The following is a 21,734-nucleotide window of genomic DNA, read 5'->3' as shown; positions in this document are numbered from 1 at the left end:
GGTGTACGATGACAAGAGAGGTGTGCGATGACAATAGAGATGTGCGATGACAAGAGAGGTGTACGATGACAAGAGAGCTGTGTGATGACAAGAGAGGTGTACAGCGACAAGAGAAGTGTACGCTGACAAGAGAGGTGTACGATGACAAGAGAGGTGTACGATGACAAGAGAGGTGTGCGATGACAAGAGAGGTTTACGATGACAAGAGAGACGAGCGATGACAAGAGAGGTGTACCATGACAAGAGAGGTGTACGATGAGAGCCAATCAATGAAAAGAGAGGTGTAAAATGAAGCCAAAAATCATAAGAGAGGAAATTGTACAATTAAATCAGAGTTCAACAAGAAAAGCCAATATTCACCATAAAGATGTGAAATAGGGACACAGCAGTCACAATATACTACAACAAGACAAGCCAATGATCACCAACCAAAAAAAACAACAGCCAAAATATACAACAACAAGACAAGCCAATGATCACCAACAAAAAAAACAACAGTCACAATATACAACAACAAGACAAGCCAATGATCACCAACAAAAAAAACAACAGTCACAATATACTACAACAAGACAAGCCAATGATCACCAACCAAAAAAACAACAGCCAAAATATACAACAACAAGACAAGCCAATGATCACCAACCAAAAAAACAACAGCCAAAATATACTACAACAAGACAAGCCAATGATCACCAACCAAAAAAACAACAGTCACAATATACTACAACAAGACAAGCCAATGATCACCAACCAAAAAAACAACAGCCAAAATATACAACAACAAGACAAGCCAATGATCACCAACAAAAAAAACAACAGCCAAAATATACTACAACAAGACAAGCCAATGATCACCAACCAAAAAAACAACAGTCACAATATACTACAACAAGACAAGCCAATGATCACCAACCAAAAAAACAACAGTCACAATATACTACAACAAGACAAGCCAATGATCACCAACCAAAAAAACAACAGTCACAATATACTACAACAAGACAAGCCAATGATCACCAACCAAAAAAACAACAGTCACAATATACTACAACAAGACAAGCCAATGATCACCAACCAAAAAAACTACAGTCACAATATACTACAACAAGACAAGCCAATGATCACCAACCAAAAAAACAACAGTCACAATATACTACAACAAGACAAGCCAATGATCACCAACCAAAAAAACAACAGTCACAATATACTACAACAAGACAAGCCAATGATCACCAACAAAAAAAACAACAGCCAAAATATACAACATTGTATGTGAAGGACTGTACAGGTGGCCCATTTACTTCTCACCTCTACAACCCAGAGTTTGATCACTAGCTGTTAAGGAGGTATATCACTACACCAGAAAAATTTGATGTAGATGAAAAATGGAGGATATGTACAACAATATTTTGAAGTTGAAAACTTTCAAAATTACTTTATTTTGTCAAAAGATAATTTAAGTAGAAGGTAATCTGAAATTTTTTTAAAACCCTTGCTGGACTTGAACCTGCGACCTACAGTTCATCAGTCGGTATGCCAACCTACTGAGCTACTTGGTAAGGTATTTGAATTGAAAAAGAAAAGTCAAATATTGCTGATACCGGTATTGATTTTTTCCTCCATGTTTCTAAAGGAAGTCAGCCATTATGACGATGTAGAGTACCTCCTTAATAGTTAGTGGTTTTATGTCAGAGGGTAGATCACTAGCTGTTATTAGTTAGAGGTTTAGGTAAGAGCTAGGGTATGGTGGTTGCTCAATCAGACAAGAGGGTTTTCTCTGGTTCGCTTCCCCAAAAAGAAGACCCACTCACGACATAATTTGTACAAATCCACAGAACAGTCTCTATAGGAAATAACTTTTCAAGTTTTCATTGGTTACCTAACCCCAGCTACAATATTAGATAGTCAAACCACAATTATTTTGGTGATTGTTTGAATTCATTGTCATCCACAACAATTAACAGCCAGGGAAGTTAAAATTCATATATCATAACCCAACTGAAAATAATGGCTACTCTTTCTCTCTCTCTCTCTCTGGAAGATTGCATGATACAGTCACTTTTAGTTTGAAATTTGTCTTGCTGGGTTGAATAGCTTATAGGTCACTGGTAAAGGCTGTATCACAAGACTGTTGCAGATCACCTCATGCTAAGAATACACCATCAAAGATTGCACGTTAGCTGCCAAATTTGAAACAGAGAACATTTTTCAACAATAAACTGTTATCGAACTTCTCTTTGAGTATCAGATATTCAAATACAAAGCAATTTCACCTCGTTCACCTTAAAAATTCATCAAAAACATCTGTTTAAGTGAGTAAAGAGAATTCCTCCTTGAAATTGATTATTTCACCCATCTAAACCTATACACTATCTCTGATCTACACATGTTTATGTATGAGGTACAGAATGGCACCTGATTAAGTGCAGATGCTGTTGTCTGATTATTGTGTAAACAATACTCAAAAGGGTTGGAGAGTCAGTGGTCAATTAAGAGAGATCTCCAAGGCCCCTTATCACATCATATAATGCCTTTATCACATCACTGACATCTTCCACTGCTCATTTCTCATCATGCTGATGTCCTTTGTGTCTACATTACAAGCAAATGGGCACCACATGTACACCCAATACACCAACAGATATGGTTATAACCTAGAGAGGAGGCTGTCGGTGTCGAATCGACTCTCTAATGTAGTTTTACTAAAATTCCGTTAGCATGGAAACCTTGCATACTACTGAACATACTTTTGTATGAGCTACACATGTACCTTTGTGGTGTTGTAACTTTAATAAATTTTATTGCATAAGATTGATTGATTGTATATTGTTTAATGTCCCTCTGGAGAATTTTTCACTAATATGGACATGTCACCATTGTCAGTTAAGAGCTGCAAAATTTATGTCTATGCTCGGTGATAAATACGGCCTTTGAGCAGGAAGGGATCTTTTTCATGCTACACCTGCTGCAACACTGGGACTCAGTTTTTGTGGTCTCATCCAAAGGACCACCCCATTTCGTCGCCTCTTACGACAAGCAAGAAGTACTGAGGACCTATTCTAACCAACAAACATTGCATATCCCTTACTGGCTCCTCAATTGCAGAGAGCAATTTTTTTATACAAAGGGTCATAACTCAAGTCAAAACAGGTTAATCGTAATCAGTCTAATTAAGTAGGTAGTTGTTCAGTAGAAAGCTACACAAGATTGATTGAATTTCAAACCAATATCCTATAGTAATAACCCAAAGAGGTGCAGAAAATTTATTTTACATTTCTATGTTTAAGATAATCTGTCATAATGAAACTTAAACTTGATAGTCTGGAGGATAGAAAGTAAGTTCCACATACTCAATACACATGCATCTCTACACCAAAAAACAAACAACCAACAAAAAAAAACAACAACAACAAAAACCACACCAGAAAATGAATTTTGTGCAGGGATATTAACTCTTTATCAAAGTGGATAGAACATGATCTGCGGTTGAGAAAAAGAATGTGACACAGCCAGTTTTACATTACAAATGAGCAGAAGAAGTGAGACAGGTTGACTGCTGGAGAATGGTAGTGGACTGATAGAACACCTCAATTCTCACTGCTGCACCAGAGATGCTAGGGGAAGGCCACATAGTCATACAGTCAATTTACAGATTGTAGACTACATTGTGCAGGTTCGGTTTGGATTGTAATTCATATACCCCTCAATGTGGAAAGATCTGTAAAAACAGTGTCCCTCGAGTCCATGTAAACTGGGTCTACCTCTTCTCTTCATAAAATTAGCTTTTTCATATTCATGATAATGGCAAAGCTAACTTTTAAAAAATCTAAATGAAGCCTGTTCTATTTCTTACAAATCTATATAGTCCAACATGCCTGAAAGCAAAATCCTGGGTTCTAAAACACAATCTATCCCATTCAATCCTATATATATGAGGAACCAGACATAGTAGATAATGTGGATCTCAGTAGGGACTAAGTAAATCATATCTGTACCCAAATGGCCATTATGTATGGACTGACAAACAGCCACTCCTGGAGTCTGAATGAAGAATGGGCCGACTGTCTCAAACCATTCATTGACCCATAGGCATCACTTATTCTCAGCTGCAACGCGTTCCTCCCGGACAATCCTACTGTAGGCCATGTTTATATAGACATCAATCTCCACACAAGACTGAAATCCATGACTTTCTTGCTTGTTTTTTGTTTTCACTTTTCTTTTTTTTAATTTGAATAAATTCCCATGATTCTACCATTATTATCAATCACTGTATTCAGAGGCAATTGATGTGATAAAAACAACATAAAAGTCTTTCACTGGGAGGAATAAAAAACAAATTAAGACAACAGAATTATTTCTCAAACAAGCGTGGATTTTTTCCCCCCCTTCCTACAGAAAATCAAACCTGATATTTGATAATGCACATGAGATCTAAATAAGGTCTCCAAGGCCACAAGAGCTGCATGGTGGGGTATGGATTTTTTTTTAGCACTTAGTACACTGTGAGCTTTGTGACCAGCAGGCTCTCTACCCTGCTGTATTGACCAATCATTGATTTTTCTCTTGTTGTTATCAGGTGTTTTATTTTCACATGGTTGCCAATTGATTTACCACTGTTACTGCACTAGTATCAAATCCCATCCTTCAACCTAAAATCAACTCATCACACAAATTGCCTGCTACAAAATTGCCTTTCATTTATACACTGTTCTGTATATATATTCAAATTGTAGAAAATGAAATGAGTATATCAATTTCAGAGAGTCTGTTAATTTTGATATTTCAAATCATTACTTGTGACATTGTTACTTTAACATCATAGATTTGCTTAAAGTAAATTTTATTCTCTAATGTAATTTATAAGTGATATATATCAAACCAAGTATGGGGATAAAGACCTTTGATCTTGACCTAATTACTGTGACCTTGGCCTTCATATTCACCAGACATCAAGTTATCTTGTCTACTTCAAAAGACACAAGTTCAGTCCTAGGCTCCACAATAGTGTGAGAAATGATGGAGTTATCTTTATATAAGTCTATACAGTTCTTTGTAACATACAGAGTTAACACTGCCTCTATACAGATCTATCATATACTGTATGCCCTATAAGATTGCTTGAGAGTTTTTGTTTCCACAGTTTCAAATAAAAACTGTTTGTCCATCAATTTTAGATTAACCATACCCTCTTCGCCCGTCCTTTTGTCAGAATGCCCGAAGAAAAAAAAAAGAAGAGTACAAATATATATTTTTTTAAAAACTTTGCTGTTTGAATTAGCTTTGGTGGCTATGGTTTGATAGAACTGGGTCCTGGAGTATTTAAAACAAGAGGTCTTTGTATAGCTCTAAAAATTTAAAATTAATGCACAGAGAACTTAATCTTTGCCATTCATGTCAGACAGGGGGGACAGACACCTGATCGTGCACACTGGGAGCTAGAAACAGCTGTCATGGCAGGTTAATTGACTGACTGCCAATGGTAACTGGAAACAAAATGTACGATCTGGTTACTCATTGATTTGTTGCTGCTGTTTTATCAAATGTTGAATATTACATAATTTTGTGTGGAATAGATTACAATATCCCTTGTTAGCCTAAGTGTTTTGTAGTTATTAATCCCATATACAGCATTCTCATACAATACTGCATTGTTAAAATTGACAAAAATTCAAAGCCTTCAGAAAAGTGTCATCCCGAAAGGGAAATTCCATATTCCCCCTGCCTTGTTGATCTAGATGCTGTATTCCTTACCTTTACTGCATTTACAGGCAAGAATGTACAGGATTTACAGGCAGGAGTTTACAGGATTTACAGGGATTAGAATCCCAGCACTGCAATGGCCCCATATAGAGACCATACCAACAAATAATCCAAAATGAAATCAATTTGGAATAAATTCCCAAGAATTGCAAAAGGATATCTCCATTCCACAATCCTGATACACAATTTTCGTAAAGGGTTTTCCAACGTTAAACAAAACAAGGCCCGGGGTGGCCTCACATTTTGGTTTTGTTGTTTCCTTGGTGGTGCTCGTTTTCGAGTCATTGTGTTGGTGTTTGCGGCGTTGGCAGTGGCAGCCCCCAGCGCGGCAGTCCACGCTGAGCTAAGCGGTTTGCTGTGGTTTGAATCTGTTCGGATTGTAATTCCACCTCCTGGCTGAGGCTTTGAGTAGATGTGTGGCGGCCCCTCGTGTGTATTTCCACTGGGAGAACTGGAATTCTCATTGTTTCTTCCTAAAATGCAAAGATATAGTTCAGAATATGAAACCCCGACACATGGTAAAATACGTAATGTTTGACTGTTGTTAACGTAGTGACAATTGAACTTCATCTATTCAGATAAATTATACATAAAAGTGGGCAAGTTTTTGCGAGCAATAATTGATTTTATTCACAAATGAACTCCCCATCTATATATAATAACACCAAATTATAGTGATTTTGTGAAGCTGAGTTATAAGTGGGATTCAAAGTCAATCATTAAAAACCCCAAAAGGAAAACGAGAACTCATGGGTTTTCCCTAGATTTTCAAATGGTTACTACTAGAAAAAGGAGATGTTAATGTCCAAGATCAAAGTTACACGACTGTTTCAAAATAGGTTTAAGTAGAACACTTAAAATCATGCTTTGGGTCAATCTTAGTCAGATTTCTCTACCCAAACCAAAGCATCATGTATATTCAGCCACATATATTTATTTAAATGCCCAGGGTCAACAATTTCTTTATATAATGTATCTGTAAATAACAAACCTATCAAATGGCCTAAAAAAAATTCACACATATAAAAGTAATGAATCTTTAAGAGCAAAGCAGAAAAAAAAACAATTACAGTCCTATCTCAACAAGACTGCCAGGAAAATACAGATCATCTCCATTAAGCACGTAAAAATCTCCCTGCCACAACACAACAACTTTCAGTATATTAAACTTTCACAGGCCATGAAAAGTATTGATTATCAGCAGCCCAAAGAGTTCTGACACGGAGAAAGCTGACAGTGAATGTGGCCTGTCAGTTAATCAGTCCACTCTGGTCATCTAAAGCACGGCTACTCACTCTGTACCTCCACTACCCACCTCAATCTCACCATGTGGAACTAGTGGATTTACCACCGATTCACCACCGAACATCAACAGCTGAAAGCAACCTTTTGGTCTCCACGCTGCAATACCTGTTAGTTAACGCCAGGTAACAGACTAGTATAACAATGGCCGACAATGCCTCCTGTACAGACCGGCCCAATATCTACACCAAATACATCAATACACGGAAGCCCCTACAGCTAAATTTCACTCAGCACCCATGTATAGACTTATAGTGTAAATAAATTGAAAAAATATGTTAAAATCAATACTGCTTTGGAATGTCTTCACACAGACAGCAGCAGGAGCTATCTAGGTTGTCTGACTGTTGGAAACAATGACTGATCGGTGGTTTCCAGCAGGCACCACGATTTTCTACCAGTACTGCTAGTCACACTAACTTTTGTTGGTTTGCAGAACCTCGGGGGATTCAGTATTGATCACACTCTAAACAATGGTGACCTATTAAATTTCTTTGCAAGCTAGTTGATTGAATATTGGGCTACAAAGTAACTTTGTACAATCTAGTAGATATATTGAGTGATTACTTAACATGTGCTGCATTGATCAATGGAGCGGACAGACATAATGAAGGGAGACAATTCAAATTAAGGTTTCTATAAAAAAAATAAGTTTTTGAAAGGAAAACATGTTGCAAATATTGATTATATTAAATGCATTAATAAGATGATACAATATAAAAACTTGCACTGCATAATATTCTAGCCCATTTGAAATTGGTTCAATATTGCATGTCTGATTCTATCATTATAAAATGGGGACTTATATAAATATGATGGGACCATCAGCATTAGGATTCAATAGCCAAACCCCTTAATCTCCAGCTTTAATGGTCTGGTACTCCAATTGAGCTATCTGGCATTGGTGATCGAACTCATAGGACGTCCAAATCCCCCCTTCCATGTTAAATGTCTTAATTAATCCTATCACAGGATCTTTCCCCTATAGTTCTAGAAACAGGACTGTAGGCCAAGGTCATAGGAAAGGTCTAAAACAAAGCTGAGCTCCCTAAACCCCCTGTACTCTACCATATGAGTTCTCTGCATGGTCACAAGCAACCAAACCAGTCTTGACTACTTCACAGTTTATAACAAGACTAATGCATGGTATTCCATGTAATACAGTATAGCGGGGGTTTTTTCCGTGGAGTGATAAATTTGGCTTATTTAATTGTGACTTCAGTATTTGCAAGGGAGATAAAATTCCTTCAATGTCCGCCAAAATTTATTCCGCTAAAATTATTAGTATACCTTTGAGCCAGCAAATCACCCAAATTTAGACCTGTATGCAGAAAAAACCTACCATGCATGGTGATTAAATCTTTGGCATCTAAGGCTGTTATTCAAAGTTTCATTCATTCATTAAAATTGTTATATTTTCTCATCATTACAGCTATATGACTGACATATTTTGAAAACAGTAACAATACAATAAAAATCTGTGGACTGCTTTATGAGGTTTACTCCTAATTTTATGTCTTTATTTGCTATCCTGGGTTCCCGGGTTCTACATATACTGATAAATTAATTATAGATCAATATATCTGCTGTTCAAATAGTAATGCTTCTGACATCTATCCTATCAATTATGCAGTAAAGTAAGGGTGCTGTCATAAAAATCTCTACTAATTCATTCACTGGGGCAATGAACTGATATATCTTATGTACACTGGAGAAGGGGGAAAATGTTTTATGTGGGTCTCTCATTACAATGTACTCCAAGTCACCCCCTTCTCAAAGTAAACTGAAAGTCACCGAAGCTTCCCTAACGACACACCCTCCAGAAAAACGCAGCTTTAATTCATCACAATTTTTGTAAAATTATGTGAAAAGCGATCAAAATATTGAAACACGCTTCCTTAAAAGAAACAGCTTCAAATTAGGAAGTTACCATGGTTACTTTATCTTCTGCTTACAAGGAAAGCTAGAAAGCAGTCTGCATGACACATTCTTAATACAGTCTTATATTTTTATGTGAAAGCTTAATTCTGTTCAATTTTTGTAAACTTAGGTCAAAACTCCAAGAAAAGCTACAAAGGGGTGTGCAGAAGTCTACATGGGCTCTGTATGCAACAGTTGTGTGAAATCTTCTTCCAAAATTCTTCTCGAGAATACACAGCGAAAATCATTCAAAGAATTCATTCATATAACTTTCTTTAACATTCATCAACATCTAAAGAATTCTGATGACAGATTCAATAAACAGTGTACACTTTCATCTTTTACTTATATAACCAGGCCAAGCTTACAAAAGTCAAGTGAAAAATGTGTCTTCATCCAAGTCAACAAAGTGCCTATCACTTGTGCCTTCATTCCAGCACCCCCCCCCCCCCCCCCAATCACCTTTTCCTTCATTCTAGCACCCCTTATCTCCTGTTCCTTCATTCTAGTACCCCCTATCTCCTGTTCCTTCATTCTAGCACCCCCTATCTCCTGTTCCTTCATTTTAGCACACACACCCCTATCATCTGTGCCTTCATTCCAGCAGCAACCCCACCCCCCACCCCACCCCCCCCTCCCAATGTGAAGGACAAGGAGTACGTAATGCACCTATAGCTGGAAGCTGAATGGTACCAATAAATCACATGGTATATATACAAGAATTGACAGGTAATAAAAGGTTAATATCAGACTAACATGTACAGGTGTTCTACATGTACTTAATGCTTGTCGCATCTTGTATAAAATCTTTATTTGTTATAAAGCAACAGTGATATGTACGACATCAATAGTCAAATTGATTGAAATAAACTTAATTTGATTAACAAAGTTGGTATGAGATTTAAAAAGTTGGCAAGAAAATTTTACTAACCTCTCTCAACTATGTACAAAATCACAATCAGCATTATTAAGAGTCAACCAATAAAAAATCCATTCTTTTGTTAAATACGAAACCTTTTTCCTTAGGAAATATATAATAAACATTATCTAAACTTACATGTACTAGACTTTCTACATGTACAGCACTTGCAGAAAATCGTAGACAGCAAAATCTGATGATGTCGTACACAAACTTTGGTAGAAATCCCCACTATGCATGCAGGTACTCCATCATATTCTCAATGCCAAGGAAACTTATTTCCCTCATCATTGCCTACTGCTAGTGAGATTTTGAAAGAAACCCACAAATTTACACGTTCAATTCAAAATTGTCAGTTCCGTTAATGCTTTTGTCTACATAATGTGTGGGCACCTGCTGCACTTCCACGATACAAGAGGGAATGATGGCACTCACCTCAGTGTCAGAGTGTAGTATCTTAAAAGTGATCGTATAATGGGTGCATCTTTCCGATTCTGTGAAGTAGAGTTTGTTGTTTTTGTCTAGATCAAAAGCAATGATGGCCTGGGGAAATATTTTCAACTTTTTCAGCAGTTGAGACCTTCATCTAGGACAAATGATTGTTGTGTAGGTCATTAAAGCAGCCTTTGTACTGAATTGATGAGCTTCTAATATATTTTCATTATAAAGATATGGTCTTGGACAAAAGAATTACTATTGACCTTGACCTTGACCATATGACCTTAGTCCGGTCATGACACACCACCAAGTATGAATCTGGGAAGCATTTAAAATCTCTCCGAGTGATGTCTAGAGCAAGGCTTCTGATCTTTTTCTTTTTACCAGTGATCTTGACCTTGACCCATGGACCTTGATTTAGGGTCATGACACATTATCTGGTCATAAGTATAATCAAAGGTGAAGTGTGTGTCTCCAAAGTAAATAGTATGTTTGTTACTTCTAACTTCTTGGTCAAATGAACCTGGTTCAAGGTTAAGACACATCGTCTGGTTGTAAGTAATCTCTTTATGAGGCAGTACTCTACATTACCAAGATTATAGCCATGTAAAATTCACAAGATCAAAACACAGAAGATGCAGGGTACAACCCCCCCCCCCCCCCCCCTTTCGTCAGAAAATATTACTAAAAAAAGGTAAAAATATATAAATAATGCATTTTGGAGGTAAAGGACCCCCTTCCCCTACTTTGAAAACCAATATAAATGGTAGGATTACCCCCCCCCCCCCCTTTTTTTGAAAAAATCCCTGGACCATACGCAATAATCATGATTATTGTGTATATACCAACCAAACTTTGTAGGGTATATACCTATGTACTCAATTTGCTAGATGATGAACGAAAAGAATGACAAATGCTATTGATTTTTAGCATAGTATGATCCATATAGCTCTGTCCTGGTGGTTTGAACACCCTATCCAGGGGTTGAATGAGTTTCATCATTTTAGTAGATGCTTCTAAACTCATGACATGTTAAACTACACATCCTGTTGTTCAGGAGTAAAGACGAAAATTCTAAAAGATTTCTTAGAGCCCTGTATTTGCATTCCAACCCTGACCCATGTGTCATGAATTTCATAATTTTGGAGGTTGCCTTCCTGCTCATTATCATTATGTACGCTGTTTCTGATTGCAGTTGTTGGATCTCCAGGAGTAACAACAAAATTAATGCATTTTATAATATGAGCCTTAGAGCCCCACCTTAACAGTTTATCCTCTGACTACCTTATAAATAGAGTCCCATCCTAACAGCTAATCCTCTGACAGCCTTAGAGCCCCATCCTAACAGCTAATCCTCTGACAGCCTTAGAGTCCCATCCTAACAGCTAATCCTCTGACAGCCTTAGTCTCAGCCCCATCCTAACAGTTAATCCTCTGACAGCCTTAGAGCCCCATCCTAACAGCTAATCCTCTGACAGCCTTAGAGCCCCATCCTAACAGCTAATCCTCTGACAGCCTTAGTCCCATCCTAACAGCTAATCCTTTGACAGCTTTAGAGCCCCATCCTACATGTAACAGCTAATCCTCTGACCCAAGGGGGCTGCCTTGTTCATCTGACATGACCATGCACTTAATTTGTCTGCTAGATATCAAAGAGTAAATTTTCAAGGTGGATCTTTCATACAAACCCCAGGGTCATGCGTTGAAATAATGTGAATCCAAATTGCATACAGGTGTTTGCATGCCGTTTTGCTGTTGATTTTTAAACTAGGGCACTGCAATGTGAAGCACTTTGCTGCAACATGGCATCATTTAAATTAAATGAGTATTAGTAAAATAAAAGAATCATAATTATTTATGAATAACCTTGAAACCTGCATTGACCCAGAGCTTATCATCTCTGGTTGGTAATTGTGCCTAGAAATAAAATGCTGATACTCATATAATGTCTAGGACATTGTTATATTTGATTACCCATCATGCAATTGACCTTGACCTTTGGGCCTAGAAATCAATAGGCCATGGAGACCATGATAGCTTGATTGCATATTGTTTAACGTCACTCCTGAGAATCTTTCACTCATATAGAGACGTCACCATTGCCGGTGAAGGGCTGCAAAATTTTGGCTTATGCTCAGTGCTTATGGCCATTGAGCAGGGAGAAATCTATATCATGCCACACCTACTGAAGGGCCCGGGCCTTTTATGGTCTCAATCAGGACCGCCCCATTCAGTTGCCTCTTATGACAAGCCAGGGGTACTGAGGTATGAAAATGAGAAAGTGAACTGACCAAGAATGAAAGATGGACCATGAGTAGACTTTGACTAGAAAATTAAACTATCTTAAGTATAAGAAATGGCTCAACAAAGCTTTCTAACAAAGAAACCATTCTTTGCATTTGCCAAGAGTCAATTAACCCCAAAAATCTTCATCAAAGTTTTTGATGCATATCAGTTAAAGCATGTTGATTGCAGAGAAATGTGTTCATGAATGCAAGTTCCACCTGCTTGGGCTTGTGATGCATGAAAGGGCAGATTTCTGAATAAACCTGTACAGGAGCAGAGCTTGAGGTTCTACCTAGTAAACATTGAACTGTCAGCTAAACTTTTGCTAATTTAAACCTAATTCAAATATTGGTAAAGTAAATTGCAATCAATGCACAACAGAATTCAAAATGGTCTATTTCTTTTACAACCACTAGCTAACTAGTGCAGCAACATTTACAAGCTTCATGATCATAAAACTTGGAAGCCTTGTAAGCGATCTTCAGTGTAGATAGACATGGTCTGAGAGGATTTCTTCCCTATGCAGACTTAGACAACATTCAAGGTCAAACACAAAACAAATAAACTTCCATTCATTAGCTCATGTGCAATTCATAGATTTTCCATATAGATCTATAAAATGTATCCATTCATATTCCTCAGCAAAAGTTTTAATACTTCTATCTGTAAATTAACTGAGTGTAAATTTGTGTAATTTGATAAAATTAATGACCCCCTAACTTCAATTAAGGCTGATAATAGACTCATGTCCACTAATCATTTCATCACAATTGCATATACATTCATTTGAAATTTAGCCAAGGGTGATGTGTGATTGCATTTAGGATGAGCCTAATCTTGCGATATTTCTCAGTAGTACGGAATTTCAGGATGGGTAATGTTTTGGTAGACTTGATGAGGTTAACTGCTGTGTTTGTGTGAACTTTAATGGAATCTTGGGAGTTGCTAATAATTTGTTCAAACAGCTAAAGCACACAAATCTCTCCAGTGTGGCCAAGTCTTGATGTGACAAATTTGACCTTGGCATTTGAAATTAACCTTGAATAATGCAAAACCTTGGCCTTTCATTTCAAAAATATGATTTACACTTACAAGCAGATAAAAAAGAAAAAAAAAAACCACCTCCTCATCTTCTCAGAGGATAAAAGAAAACAATTATAGTTCTGACCAGTAAAACAAAAATTGTACACATTATTTGGTCTATATAGTTATGACATTATGATTGAATTCATGCATTTTTTATTTCATAAAAAAGGCCTACTGTAACAGTTATGATTCCATCGAATCATAATGACATCTTCCATCATTTGCAGATTTCATTAGAGCTATTAGACCAATATTTTATGAATATTTAATAAGGATACAATGCATAAAGAGCATTTTCATAGAATATGGAAAAACCGAAACAGTCATTCCCTGCAGACCAGTCAAGTAGCATACATTACATGTAGTGGTTATAATTGCTCGTTTTGCTAACTGAAACCTCCCTGAGGTTCAATCTCTAGTCACAGCAAACGGAGACTTCCCTGAGGTTTAATCTCTAGTCACAGCAAACAGACTTCCCTGAGGTTCAATCTCTAGTCACAGCAAATGGAGACCTCCCTGAGGTTCAATCTCTAGTCACAGCAAACGGAGACTTCCCCGAGGTTTAATCTCTAGTCACAGCAAACAGAGACTTCCCTGAGGTTCAATCTCTAGTCACAGCAAACGGAGACCTCCCTGAGGTTCAATCTCTAGTCACAGCAAACGGAGACCTCCCTGAGGTTCAATCTCTAGTCACAGCAAACGGAGACTTCCCTGAGGTTCAATCTCTAGTCACAGCAAACGGAGACCTCCCTGAGGTTCAATCTCTAGTCACAGCAAACAGAGACTTCCCTGAGGTTCAATCTCTAGTCACAGCAAACGGAGACCTCCCTGAGGTTCAATCTCTAGTCACAGCAAACGGAGACCTCCCTGAGGTTCAATCTCTAGTCACAGCAAACGGAGACTTCCCTGAGGTTCAATCTCTAGTCACAGCAAACGGAGACCTCCCTGAGGTTTAATCTCTAGTCACAGCAAACGGAGACTTCCCTGAGGTTTAATCTCTAGTCACAGCAAACCTTACCGAAGACTAAACAGCATCTATTCTTCTGCAGAGTGCCTGGCATCAGACAGGAATGACACGGGTCTCTCCAACGAGACCTAGTATAATCCAAGGTTCTTTATCACTGTACATGTTGGCACAATAAAGAACCCTCATCGCTTTGACCTTGAGAAACATTCCTAGAAGCTCAGTAGACCATTCAGACTGACCACAGAGCTACATTATTCACCCATTATAACACCCTCTGATTGACAGTATAACTTTCTCTGCACACGATTCGGGTCGTGTATCTCTGTAGTTTTACACTGCAACCTCAAAATCGATCATAACATAAAAAATTTACAAAAACATTTTTCCATTGCATTTGTGTCAAGACATAACTTCAAATAGTATAGCCCCACCTGAACTTGTAACTCAGTTTCTGTTAAGTTTGCTTGTTTATATGTAGCCATTTCAGCTAGCCAGTCAATTCAAATCCAGCTGATTTCCATATTCATATGTTTCAAAATTTTAGCTCTATAATAATTCACAAAAACATCCCATTGTCTACATGTTAACAATTTTCCCACAAATATTTTTCAGTTAAATACTTTTGAGGAAATAATTCCAGTCCTGTTAATTTGAAAAAAGAAATTATTGCTTAAATATGTTTGAATATTGCATTAAATTTACAGCTTTCCCAAGATACAAGAATTACTTTTCAACACGTGTATGTACATACAGGCTTACTCACAGTACATCTAAAAAGCTATAATTCTTTTTTTTCTTTCTTTTTTTCATTTTACATCAATTATTTGTGTCTACAAGAAAACATGAAGAATGAAAACTATAGTATTGGAAATTTGAATAAATACAATATTAAATCAACGTTCTTCAAATTGAGTGGCAACTTTAGACAATAATACATAGCAAAGCAAACAGACAAACTTTACTGAATCCATGAGTTTTCAGTTTGAATGGAGCTTTAACAAAGAGTATAGTGGGAAAAGATGTTTGAATTTTCTTCATGTATCAAAATTTTGAGGCAGCAATGTAAAAATACATACATGTACATTAGACCTGAATTATGCACAGAAAAAGTTGAGCTGTAAATCAGATTATCATATAATGAGTGGATTTGTGACGCCTAGGTTTTATCCCAATTTTTTACCAGAGAGCTACAGTTCTGCAGCTACCTCCTGAGGGTCAAATTTTGTGGTGCTTCACCTACAAATGGTGATGTCCCCAAGGACATATCTGCAAAAAATTATCCAATGGGATGCAAAAAAACAACAGCAATCAAATACAATCAGAGTTCTGCTGTAAACTCTTAATTATCATTATAAACTTAACTAATCAAATAATGACCAAGCTAGACCTATCCCAATGGGACTAATAGCAGCACAATAAAATATAGCCACATTTATGTACATGTACTGCACATTTCAATACCACATTTATAATGGCCAAAATATATCTTCTGGACAATAATTCTACAAATTTTCTTCCAGTGACCTTGATATTGTCCAAATGACCTTAAACTTAGCTGCAGAACTGTAGCTCTCTGAGGAAATATTGGGACAGATCAGAGAGCTACAGATCCACCCCTCATAAAAACCTTTGATTTACGCGGTGCACAAATAAAAGCGCATGGTGAGCACCGTAAATCAAAGGTTTTTATAAGGGGTGGACCTGTAGCTCTCTGATCTGCTCCAATTTTTTTTAAAGAGCTACAGTTCTGCAGCTACCTTGGATTACGATCAAGACACATCTACAGTCATAAGTTCCTTCATGTCAATTAGTGTGACTTTCTGGAGATTTTCTGCTCCAAAAATACAAACACTACATGCACATGAATCCACTCCCTCCTGGTAGTCATGTGACCTTGGGCTGGAATCTGCATACACCACCATGTCATAAGCATCTCACTTGATAGCATCAATAGAATCTACTGAGAAATCTTCGCAAGATCATAAATACCACATTACTGGAGATCTCATGAAAAGAAGTCTGAAAAGGTGTATGTAGCTTTGGGCATTGCCCTAGAGAATGCACACAACTGCACCAAGTACTGAGAAAATTAAACAAGATACGAAGCAAAAACAAGAAAATTCAAAATATACTTTTCATATATATATCATACTTTATTTATTTGGACCAAATCTGAAATTGATACAATTCATTAATGACTTGATGTTCTTGTCTGCTTTTTAAAATGCTTCTTTAAGGCAATTCCAGCCTCCTAGTTCAATCTTATATTTGATTGTTGATTCTTCAAATAATACATCTTAATAACAAATAAAAATGATGAAATAAGTATGTTGCGGTATCAATAATTTTTTTTATCAATTAGCAGTTTAGCACCCATATATCTGTTATCAATGTCAGAAAATTCAAAATTCCGAAAACAGCATTATCAAAATTCCACAAAAACTGGTTTAAACGATATATAATAGTATTCATAACAATTTCATGAAACTATTTCTTTAAAAAAATATACAAAACGTTTGTGAAAAATAAAGGAAATCTATCACATAATGGAATTGATAAATGATTTAATGAAAACAGTTATTGCCCTTGGATTCAATATTTTGAAACATATAATTGATTTTTCATATAAAACTTAAGACTTTTGAAATATTTTATGGTCAACAAGATTTTTTACAATGACTATTGAAAAAGACTCCAACAAAATTTATGTTCCTGTCATGCACAATCTTATTAAATCATGTTTATTGACTTTGCGTGGAACTATGTTAAATGAAATGTTCCTTCCCTTCCTGTTAGATGCACATTCAATGGTGATACATGTAGTACAAAATCACTATAACCACCTATAACAACCTAGTACATTTCTAAATGTTATCATAGCATATTACAATATATAGCCCAAATTCTCACCATACCTGGGTCTCACGAGATTTTAAATGTACAAAATAAAACTTAAAACCATGCCGGAATAGACAGTTTATATGAACTTGCAGCAGCATTGAATATTATATTCGATGAGCTTTTATACATTAACAGATAACTTGTGTCCCCAGCTACAGACAAAAGGCCTAGTTCATTTTAGGGTATCCTCCCGAATTTTGTTTGCAGAAATAGCTAGGGTGCACGCGTCTTAAATATGTGACAATATGCAATTATCATAGAGCAAAGTTTGAGTACTAAAGTAAAACATTGAGTGAAAACTGTTGTAGTTACAGATTACACAAATTAATATCATATACATAGTACATAAGAATTGTTTTCTCTGAACCATGGACTCAATGAATTTGACGACTGTCAGAATACGTCACAATAGCCAATCACATGACATGTAATTTACAGAATACGTCACAATAGCCAATCACGTGACATGTAATTTACTGGTAAACAGGTCAATAACCTGCTTGTTTTGGACAGACAGGTTTGAGCAGTTCCTAGACCTGTGCTTGCCTCTGGGCTCTCGCAAAGCAGGTAAAAAATCTATTAATGGAAGACAGATACAGCGATCACGATAAAGGGCTTCTGCATCTTTGATGTTTGGTCCTAATTTCATTTCAGTAGACTTGTATCTCCTTACACTAAATGCTTTTGGTCTTCTTTAGCAAGGAACGCTCAGCGACATTAGATTAAAAAGCTAGTGGTACTATATAAACTGTTAACACCATCTTTTTTTAAATATATAATTTCTTTATTTACGAAATTTTTACTTCTTAACACCATCTTAAAAATTTATTATGTATTTTTTCATATGTAGCAGTAATGGTATTGCATTATGTTTCTGTATACGAATGTAGCGGTCAGTCGAATTTGATCGCCAGTGGCCAGATAGCTCAATTGGTAGAGCACCTGACTAGAGATTCAGAGGGCCCGAGTTCGAATCCCAGTCTGGTCTGTTGCATTTTCTCCCTTCCTGTTACATTTGGTGCCGTTGGCCACCCCTGGACTTGCAGGTGAAAGTCCTGCCTGGGGACAAAAGAATCTGGGCTGTGCCGTGTCTTCAAGAACAGAGACAATTTAAGGAGGGAAGAATGTAGCGGTCAGTCGGGTTCGATCACCGGTGGCCAGATAGTTCAGTTGGTAGAGCATCTGACTAGAGATTAAGGGGGCCAGAGTTCGAATCCCGGTCTGGTCCGTTGCATTTTCTCCCTTCCTGTTACACATTATACCGTATATCTTAATTTCCTAATGTCAGCTTCTGAACTTTATGAAGATGTAATGGTTTTACAAATAGTTTACGTAACCACACAGAGATGTACTATAACCCTGTATGTATATATTCATAAATCACTTGGTGCAACACACACTTCTGACTCTGAATCTTTTGCACATTACTCACTCACTTCAGTAAAGCGAGATCATAAAAACTGAGAATAGAGATTTCATACTTAAACAAAGCATAAATAGAAAGTAAGAGATTTCATACCTAACAAAACATAAATTGAAAGTAGATACTTCATTTCAACAAGGCATAAATAGAAAGTAGAAACTTCATTAAACTAACAAATTAAAGCATAAATGAAAGTATATCCAGACCTAATCAATATCTTAACAACTATATATTGTAGCATTTCAATGGAGGTCATATATGAAAGAACAAGACAGACAGATTTGTGAAGTAGGTGATTTTCCTGGGAAAATGTACATTTCGACAAATGTTATAAAGAGTACAATGAGCGCAGCTCGCCATCAAAAAATAAATGATGTGCATTTAGCACGTTTAACTACGAATCAATAAATAAGCAGCCCTGTCAGTGTAATTAGATCACAGGTTGTACTACAATAAAACTTTAGAAAAAATATTGCTAACATTTTGCCTGAAAAACTGGGTGAACTAACGTACTTTATGCTGTCATTATGTGCAAACTACGGCAAAGATTTGCATTATAGTCATAAATGTTTAGTCATGTCTAAATAAAAGTAATAAACTCACAATGAGCCAAATAAGGCCCTTAGTAAACATTGTTCTTTGCTGGTAGTTGTACCTATAATTATACATATATAATATCTCTGCCCTTAGAAAATAGAATTGACCCATCTCATGCTGTTGGTACCTAATGGCCAGTGCATTGAGGTGTTTTATGATCCAACACCCTGCAGTGTGTTCTGGGGAGCAGTATATGTTGCTCATAATTAGAACAATTAGTACTATGGCCATTGTGAGAGGGGATGAGTGTTAATTAAAACAGACTGTGCTATACATCAGCCTCGGTCAGCTAATATTGTCCATGTATATTTTACTTGACACTATACTGTCTGCACTGGCCAATGTTAATGAGAAAAAGCTTCCGAAATCAGCTCCCCATCAGTGATAATGTTAGAGGGCCCTCAGGCTGCCGACACTAGCAGACATTCCTGACCAAGCAGGATTCAATTAGTACCTAGCCCGGGGATCATTACTGCTTTGGATACACATCCCCTGCTTTAATCAGAACAAGTGATGTTATGTAAGAAAGAGCACCCCATTGGCTACAAAGGAACCCCTACTGCTTCTAAAAGGCATTTTTCATAGATGGATCTAGCTAATACATAGAGGATAAATAATTTATTGCTGTCAATTAAAAACACCCACAAAAGATTAATTTTCTCATTAGTGCTATTCTAAGTTGCCTCAAGGCCATTTGCCATAACTGAATTTTTATATGCGAGATAAAATTATTTCATTTACACTCAAGTTAATGTATTCAAAGTTTATGCATTATAAATTCATTGTGTAGAGACATTAACAAGAAGCCATCATAAATTTTGTCAACTTGCAACAAGAATTCTAACACTTACCTGTTCTCGACATTCATATAATTCTACAATCGGGCCTAAACTAAACCTTATTTTTAAATTAGGCCTACATGCACATATTTTATTTAGGCCTAATGTAATATATATATACACTTTAACATCATACATAGGCCCTATATATACTGTACATTTATTTCAATCCTTTGTTGTTGTTATTTAATTCTTGCATAACAAAATACAGGATCCACCCCAGAAAAAAATGAATCTATATCAAAATTGCATCTCTTGATTTTGTTACGAAGCATCCTTCACTTTATTGATAAGCAGAGCGCTCAGCAGCAGCAGCAAGGCTGCCATCTTTATCGAATATCGGCTCTCACGTGGAATTTAAAAACGCAGTGATTAGGCCTAGATTTACTTCGATTTCACAGTAAATAAATAAAGAAATCAAGCTTCACAAACTCACCTGGACCGGGAGAGGCCATCCTTTGGTGCCAATGTTTTTTTTATAACAATTCCTAATTAGGCCTATATATCAAGAATCTTTTTTTCTCATTTCGCCCATTATATTCAATGCAACTTCCAGCATCATTCATCCGGGGTTCAAACACATCATGATAATAGTATGTCTATCGCATGTAGATGTAGTTTTGTCATAGAAATTAAAGAAACCTCACTCTAAAATATTCCTTGACAATATTTCAAGTCAGACACATCGCAAACTGTGTGTTTTCTGACAGAGCTCAGTAGCCAATAACCATCGACAAGCAGCTCACCGTGGATGGTTACGCTTGACCAATTTTTCGCAGTGCTTGCTTTTACCTGGATCGAATTTCATAACCCCAAAAATCTTTGTCTACTTCATTGATTATTTAAAAAATACTGATATCATTCACGATGTTATTTTTATATTTCCGAATATATATATATATTTGGATACACATGTTGCGCAGTAAATATCATTTGCTGCTAGCCTAGTTTTGTACAAACAATGGCGGAAGAGAGTAGGATGAATTTGGCTGCTCTGCAGCAAAGAGATCCATACATAAACGACATCGTCGATACAGCCACTCAAGTTGCTCTGTATTCTTTTAACCCCAAATCTAATCAGTGGGTAAGTGATGAAAGCTTAATTGAATGGAAATTAAGATGTAAAAACTGATAAACATGCAAACTGCCTCGCCGTTCAATGTTTCAACTGTTTGCTTGGTATATCGGTCGTGTTATCGATTGTGATATGTAGTGTTGAGGAGTGTGCGTTTAAGACTGCACAATTGTACATCGCAGTTTTATCATTAACATACCAACTGAAAGCCTCCG

General features: G+C 36.7%; 2 protein-coding genes across 25 annotated transcripts in view; one reads left to right on the top strand and one right to left on the bottom strand.

Annotated features, from left to right (window-relative positions):
- Positions 1–21,211, bottom strand: part of LOC125657024 (muscle calcium channel subunit alpha-1-like) — a 93,104-nt gene extending 71,893 nt beyond the window's left edge. For all 22 annotated transcript variants that reach the window (XM_056143832.1, XM_056143829.1, XM_056143842.1 and 19 more), the window contains exons 1-2: positions 20,881–21,211; positions 5,927–6,239 (exon numbers count right to left, since the gene is read on the bottom strand). In XM_056143832.1, the coding sequence (XP_055999807.1) occupies positions 5,927–6,239; positions 20,881–20,899 (332 nt within the window). In that variant the 5' untranslated portion in view covers positions 20,900–21,211. The remainder of the gene's footprint in view (positions 1–5,926; positions 6,240–20,880) is intronic.
- A 157-nt stretch (positions 21,212–21,368) lies between these two features.
- LOC125657025 (mRNA-decapping enzyme 1A-like) overlaps positions 21,369–21,734 on the top strand; it is a 42,416-nt gene continuing 42,050 nt past the window's right edge. For 2 of the 3 annotated variants that reach the window (XR_008796806.1, XR_008796805.1), the window contains exon 1: positions 21,397–21,528. Coding sequence is in view for 1 of the 3 variants with exons in the window: in XM_048887655.2 (XP_048743612.1) it covers positions 21,406–21,528 (123 nt within the window). In the remaining 2 variants the exon portion in view is untranslated. Of the gene's footprint in view, positions 21,529–21,734 lie in introns of all 3 variants that reach the window. The other variant, XM_048887655.2, reaches the window with a different exon arrangement.

Source organism: Ostrea edulis, chromosome 7 (assembly GCF_947568905.1).
Source record: "Ostrea edulis chromosome 7, xbOstEdul1.1, whole genome shotgun sequence".
Classification (NCBI taxonomy): Eukaryota; Metazoa; Mollusca; class Bivalvia; order Ostreida; family Ostreidae; genus Ostrea; species Ostrea edulis.
Note: the sequence above shows the minus strand (reverse complement) of the source record. Positions and strands in the feature narration are given on the sequence as shown.